The sequence below is a fragment of the Phoca vitulina genome, unplaced genomic scaffold (genome assembly GCF_004348235.1).
Source record: "Phoca vitulina isolate PV1807 unplaced genomic scaffold, GSC_HSeal_1.0 scaffold9, whole genome shotgun sequence".
NCBI classification, from domain to species: domain Eukaryota; kingdom Metazoa; phylum Chordata; class Mammalia; order Carnivora; family Phocidae; genus Phoca; species Phoca vitulina.
The window spans coordinates 21,114,184-21,121,773 of record NW_022589712.1 but is presented as its reverse complement, the minus strand read 5'-3'; the positions used below and the strand labels follow the sequence as shown (position 1 = coordinate 21,121,773).

General features: G+C 37.0%; 1 protein-coding gene across 7 annotated transcripts in view; it reads left to right on the top strand.

Annotated features, from left to right (window-relative positions):
• Positions 1–7,590, top strand: part of UTRN (utrophin) — a 491,233-nt gene that overhangs the window by 168,195 nt on the left and 315,448 nt on the right. For all 7 annotated transcript variants that reach the window (XM_032407730.1, XM_032407732.1, XM_032407729.1 and 4 more), the window contains 2 exons: positions 1,814–1,984; positions 3,823–4,002. In XM_032407730.1, the coding sequence (XP_032263621.1) occupies positions 1,814–1,984; positions 3,823–4,002 (351 nt within the window). The remainder of the gene's footprint in view (positions 1–1,813; positions 1,985–3,822; positions 4,003–7,590) is intronic.

Sequence of the window (7,590 nt, the reverse complement as noted above, 5' to 3'; positions counted from 1 at the left end):
CCCCCACCACTCCAGCAACCCTCAGTTTGTTTCCTGAGATTAAGAATGCCTCATAAAAATGTACTTTTGACAGGGATTTGAAACTATCATGGCACTTCATCCCTAAACACTTTAGCATGGATATTAAATACTAAATACTTCTGTCATGAATAAAGACAGTCTTCTACAAAACCACAATACCATTGCCACACTTAAGAAAATGAGTTTTTAGTATCATCTACTCTGGCCAAATTCAGATTTCTCTAAGTGTGCTATAATCTGATGGTTTGTGCTTGAATCTGTTGAGATTTGGGAGAAAGTAAATACGGAAAATGGTTTGGAAGTGCCAGCAAGGAGTAAAGAAAGTGATAGATGGATAGATAGATACAGACAGACATAGTTATTTAGATCTATGTATCTGTCTACATATATACATACATATAGATATGACAACATAGAAATAATTATGAATTACCATTGATTCATCATATGAGAGTAAACGTATGGGAAATTTTTAAGTGTCCTTATCAAGGAGGCAACCATGTGTTGTGTGAATCATTATCTAAAGCCATTCCAGACTCTTGTGTTTCATTGAGTAGTATAAAGGTTGAAGAAGTTTTGGACAAATACAACGTTGCCAAATTTTTATTTTGCTAAGAAAGGATGGGCGTGTAAAGTCAATCAACAAATAAAAACAATCTATTTCATCTGTTATAGCCACGGTATCATGAAACAAGGAAAAATTTTAATGCCAAAAAATAGAAAGTATATAATCTCAGGATAATTATAGTTTTGAGCTTTTCTTTTTTAAGGTCATTACAGTGTCTTTATTTCTCTCTGGATCTATGAGAATTATATATTTGACTAGTGTCCAGAAACTAGTAAGGAGAATTTTCTGGAGGCGGAACCCAAGGAATCTGTATTTACATATATGTATGTATTTTTTAAAAACAGCTGCCCCACTTAAAGTGCTGATCAGCAGGACTTGAGCACCAGGGCTGCATAGTCCGCTTGCTCCTGCAGCACCATGCGGGCCAGGGAAATCAGAGCTCCTGTGTGGCCCCTTTCTATTTTTATGTCTGTGATCCTCTTTGAAGAGTGGGTACAGGAAAGCCTCTGAGGATTCTCTCTCTCTCTCATGAGAGCCGTCCTATTCCTGTGCTGACTTTTGGTCACTGTCAGCTTTGCGGCCAAGTGAGCCCCTGGCGCCGTGAACACTACTCTGAGTGGGAGGAAGTGAGCGCTGGGTGATCTCAGTGGGATGCTATCTACGGAAGTCCGTTTGTGTCAAGTATTTGATTATCTGAAATATTTAACTAAGTTATTGAATGAGATTCAGATAAAACCTATTTTCTGATGTAACTTTTTTGTGTCTGTGTGCAGGATACAAGTATAGTAGATTATCAAAACCAGAATTTTGTACAGCAGTGTTTTATGGAAGAAAATGGACATTCTGGTTGCTTCCAGGTTTTTTTTTTCCATAATAAACAGTGCTACAGTAAATTTCCTTAAAATATATGTTTTTATGGCTGTAGGCTAGATTCCTTCATTTGGGGTTACTCTGTCAAAAGTTATGCATTTTTAGAATTATAATAGGTATTTCCATATTGGATTAATATCCAAAATGTGGTGTAGCGTCCCAGTTATAATGATTGTTTTCGTTGTTGCTTATATTCCACAACATCAGCACAAAATGTATGAAGGACTTTATCTGAATGTTAAAACAAGACTCTTTGTGGAAGGTTCTTACTGTGTCCTTAGATATTAGAAACTAGAACTTGACATTTAGTGTTTTAGCATTTGTTTATCTGGGTGAATGGCTTTTCCTTTCCAGATTGCTATTCAAAAAAATAGGTTGTCTGAAAGTCAGGAAAAAGCAGTGAACCTGAAGAAAGATTTGTCAGAGATGCAGGAATGGATGACCCAGGCAGAAGAAGAGTACCTGGAGAGGGATTTTGAGTACAAGTCACCGGAAGAATTAGAGAGTGCAGTAGAAGAAATGAAGGTGAGTCTGGGGCCAGTGTCAATAGGCTTTATAGCTCCCCTTCTCCCTTAAACATGAATGAATGAATGAATGAATGGGCGAATGAATCTATCTATCTATCTATCTATCTATCTATCTATCTATCTATCTATCTATCTATCAATCATCTGTAAAGCATGATATGTACATATAATCTTGCATAGTTGGATTTCAAATTGGAAAAAAAATATGGAAGGATAGCTGCTATGATTTTAGTAGAAAAAGGAAGCCGAGACTCCACGTGTTCCATTTGGCCCATGAGTTGAGTCCATGAAGGCGCCTAAGACTGTCTCTTCCATCAGAACCTCAGGGAGCCCTAGAGAATGACTCAAAAATTTAGTTTTATCAGTTATGTTCACAGTGTTGTGCAACCATCAACACTTATCTATTTCCAGAAGTTTTAAAGAAGAATTGTCTTTTGTCAGGAACAAGGGCGACTTCCCAATTTGGTTGCGATTTATCTTCATTTTATTAAAGGTATTCTTCCAGTGAATTCATGGGAAACACATGAATAACAAAATTTTGTTAGAGCAGGTAAGAGTCGCAGTAGGAACATTGTCAAGGGGTTTAATATCATTTGGGTCCACAGGATGTATTTCCTGTAAACTTATATTCCTGTGTCAATAGTCTTGAATGCTTTCTTTTTTTGTATAGTGAGGGAACTGGGCATCATTCCCAAATTTCTAACATTGATTCAAGTGTCCTTCAGTGTTCATACCAAAGGAGATAGTGTCTTAAAGGCTATTTAAAAGAAAATAAGATTAAGCCACACATTAACTGTTTTATGCCAAATTTAACTTGCCTAAAAGTATAACTAAAGCAAAAATTTCTGTATATCTGTTTAAAAAGGGATTATATTTCATCAATGCATTATTGAATGTGAATCAAAGTAAATACAGTAAGGGAGTCTTACTGTACTTGTATGTAGTGTTTTCACTGAAGCATCTTTTTTTAGTGTAGTTTTTTTGAGAGCTTTTAAAATATTCAGTATAAGGTATTTTAAAGGTAGCCTACCATGTTAAGAACCATCTTATTTAATTTATTCTCTTCCTTTATATTATTGGCATTGTAGTTTTGTGGTTTCTTAAAGTCACTAGGGATGAGAGCTTAGAGAAATAAGTTTAAAACCCTTGATTGGGCAACATTCTATTTGTTTTTATTCTTCCAAACAACCGTTATGGTTTTAAAAACCACTATACTTAATTACTTTAACAACCGAGAGAGATTTAAAACCATTAAGCAGTAGAGGAAGCTAAAAGGGAAAGTGAAAATCTGTCTTGGGTTGATTTTTCTGAAAGTGAGTCTTCATCCCCAGCATGGAGGGAATGTCAGGAAAGAAGCTATTTCTAGGTTAGACTTCTTAGTATAACTTCATCAACTTCGAAATGCTATTAATTATCAGAAGCATAGATACACCTATGTTCCAGGAGAAAAAAAGATATGTTTAAATTATTTTTAAATGATACCTCTACTATGGCGAAAATTTATTTATTACAGTTTAATATGCTCAGACTTACAGTGTTTAATTAAAATACCTCACTTAGATTCTTATCATGGGCCCAGACTTTGAAAATACTCCACGTCAGTAACTGAGGGTGACTCAGGTGTTCACATTGCTTGTTATGAAATGTAAATGTTACAGTTAGTGTTCGTTCTTATTTCAAAAGTACTCTCAGTGGTGATTACCTAAATAACATTCCAGGTAGGTAGTTAGAATCATGTCAGCATTTTAATTTTGGTTTAGTTATCTTTTTAAAAAAGAAATAAATTAGTTACTGAGAAAGGGAGACAGTTTTCAAGTTCATCCTTTCTTGGACTAGAGGGCGAAAGAGGACGTGTTGCAGAAGGAGGTGAGAGTGAAGATTCTCAAGGACAACATCATGTTACTGGCTGCAAAGGCGCCCTCTGGTGGCCAGGAATTGACATCTGAGCTGAATGTTGTGCTGGAGAATTACCAACTTCTTTGTAACCGAATTCGAGGAAAATGCCACACGCTAGAGGTATGTTATTTTATCAGTGACATATTTCTGAGATCAAACTGTGTAAAGTACCTACCATTTCCATATCTTGGAAAAAACTCGAATTTTCTTTTCCAGTATGGGATCATAAAGGAAAAGTCGTTCTTGGATAACAAGTTGGTAAAATGAAACTGGGATAAAAAAATAGGAAACCAAAATCTGCCTTCAATTAGTAGCAGGTTCTTGGGAAAGCGGTTTCATATCTTTAGAATTTTTTTATATGTGAAATCAAGGTTTTCATGTTTCAGGTGATCTGTAGGGTCTGTTCCAATTCTAAAATTTTAGAACAATGTAATGTGAGCCTCTCCTTCGTTTTGTTTTGCCTGGTTAATACACAGAGGTGAATTGAGGTTTTTTGTTATGACTAGTGTCTGAAGTTAGAGAGTCACCTGATAGAAAGAAGAACTTGCAATGTGCTGGTATTTTGCTGGACCATTTTCCCCCCTGGCCATTGGTTGAAGATGTAGATGATGCTGAGTTGTTGTTGTTGTTGTTGTTGTTGTTTTTAAATAAGTTTTTGCTTGTTTGTTTTGACATTAGTGTGACTTTTGTTGCATCTTACTGAAAAGATTTAAGAAGAATTTCAATTTATAAACAATTTAATTTAAATTCAGTTCAACCTAAATTAAATGATTGTACTGTGGTAAATCCTAAAATGGTAAACAATCACAGTTGTAATATTTAAATTCATTCAGTGCTTGGCTTGTTCTGAATCTGTTTTGTGCTAAGATAAATATGTATAATTCAAACTGGTTAATAAGAAAGCTGTAGGTCAAACAAAACTTCATTCCTTAAAGTTAACATACAGTTGATCCTTGAACAATGTGGGGGCGGGGGTGGTTAGGAGCACTGACCACACCTAATGTCACCCAGCTGAAAATCTGTTTATAACTTTTGACTTTCCCAAAACTTAACTACTAAAGCCTACTGTTGACCAGAAGCCTTATTGATGATATCAACGGTCAATTAACACATACTTTGCATGTTATATGTATCATGTACTGTATTCTTACAATAATGTAAGTTAAATGTTAAGAAAATCATAAGGAAAAGAAAGCATGTTTATATTATTGTGTTGTAAAAAAATCCATGTATAAATGGATCCACGCAGTTCAAACCTGTGTTGTTCAACGGTCAACTGTATTGTCTAATATAAAATACCTGAGGTTACTCAATTGAGAATTTAAAATTTTAAATTTTGTAAACATAATATATAATATTATGTATGCCTAATCTTGAATCCTAGTGAATGATCTTGGACTTGAACTTTACTGTAGTTTTATCCATGTTTTTGTTTTCCTATTTATTTATAGTCAAAATAACAACTCATAATATGTTAAAATACTGAACAAAGTCCCCAAGTTATACTAATCTAACAAAAGACCACCACGTATCCTGTGTCATTTCTTCAAGTTGTGTTTATGACCCAGAGGTGGCAATTTGAGGATAAGGAGTGAAGTATGCATGTTGAAAATTTGGAATTGCTTTGAGAATTACTTTGGAATTAATTTGAGAGAATTACTTTGAGAGAAGAGAAGGAAAAATGCCAGAAAAAAAAAATGATAAGAGAGAAAAGATGAGGCCTTGATATCTTTAAAGGGGGAAATGAAAAGATGAATAAAGAAGTTTAAAAAACTGAAATGCTCTGAAATTTTGTCCAAGATGACTAAGGAATCTTGGGCAGAAATAGCCCAAATTCCTAAATTAGAGTAAGAATGTTTTTCTTTGGCAGGATCCAACTTTATTACCTTGATTATTTCTAGATCCCTTAATTTTTTTTTAAATCATGAAATATTTCAAATTTATAGAAAAGTACAGATAATAACACCTATATAGCCCTATATAACCAATGTATAACCATATATATGTGTGTGTGTGTATATATATATATATATATATATATATATATATATATATATATTCTTCAGATATAACTTAATGTTTTGCCTTATTTTTCCAGATCTTGTTTTTAAAATAAAACAAATTAGCATTACAGACTATGTTTCCTCCTTTCCCAGCCCGTACCATCTCTCTCAGCCCCTCTCTTGAAGTAGTCATTATCCTGGAGTTGCTCTATATTCTTCCCATCCCTGTTTTTATATGTTTAATATATACACTTATGTTTCAGCTGTCAGTTGCTATGTAACAAACCTCACCAAAGCATAGTGACTTACAAAAACAGCCATTTATTATTTCTCATGATGCTGTGGGCTGATCTGGCCCAGCGGAGTTGCTCTGCTCCACGTGGTATAGGGAGAGCGCACTCAGGGGGCTGCATTCCTGTGGGAGCTCAGCAGGGGGCGCTCGCAATGGCCTCTCCTCTGCCGGTCTTTCTCCCCGTGGTTCTCTGCAGCAGGGCGGCTGGCTTTTAGGAGGGAGAAGCAGAAGTTGCCAGTCCCCTTAGAGGCCAGGCCAGCAATTTGGTAGAGCATCACCTCTGTAGCATTCTTTTGTTCTAAGCAGGTTGCGAGGCCAGCCCACATCCTGGGGGAGGAGAAAACAAATTCGCCACCTAACGGGAGTAGTGGCAAAAAAATGTGTGGTTGTTATCAGTCCGCCATAGTTCACTCTCTGGCCATAAATTCGTTCCATTGTTCCCTCATGCAAAATGCACTCAGGCTCTCCCAGGGACTCCCAAAGTCATATCCGGTACAGCATCAAGCTCCAAGTCCAGTGTCTTGTGATGTGCGCGTCAGGCCCAGACGTAATGGGGCTCGTTGGAGCAGTTTCTTCAGGCAGGTGTGCGGGAGCAGTGCCTCTAGATCTGGTGACCTGGACACAAAAAAGACAGGTTATCTGCACCCCCCATACCCAACATCCATGGTGAGATGGGCACAGGAATGCCTCGGTGGACACTTCCATTCAAAAAAGTTGGCAGAATGGAAGGTAATAAGCAGTCACTGGTAATGGCGACTCTGAAATCTAATAGTAGTTTTGGTGTCTGGCCAGGTAGGTGTGTGTAGGCAGTGTCCCACTCCATCAGAGATAAGGTTCTGTTGGCTGCTGAGTAGATCTCGGTCGGCTCTCTGTAGAAATCTGGGGGACTAGACACCTCTTTTCTCTTTTAGTCTTAGCCAGGGGTTGGCAGATTATAGCCTAAGGAGTAAATCTGGCTTGTGGCCTGTGTCTGTATGGCTCGTGAGCTAAAAATGGTTTGTCTGTTTTTAAAAGAGTGGTTCAAAAAGCAAAACACACACACACACAATTAACAAAAAAGAAACTGTGACAGAGACTGAATGTGGCCTATGAAACCTAAAAGACTTACTGTCTGGCCTTTTATAGAAAAATTTGCTGCCCCCTGATCTGCTAAACACACCTCCTGTGGAGTGCTGGGATGTACCTTCTCTAAGTCAATAGATCTGAAAGACGGTCACCCCAGGAGGCTCCCTGCTGGACTCTTTCTCCTAAATTTATCAATCGAATAGGCTCATCCTATATGGGAAGGGGTAGTTCCTCCCATAACTTTGCTCCTAGAAAGTGGAGTATAAATTTATCCCTCTCCCCCCAAAACTCCCGTAGGAATGGGGAATAAGTGATTGGGACTAATACAGTAAGAGTATAGTATAACTC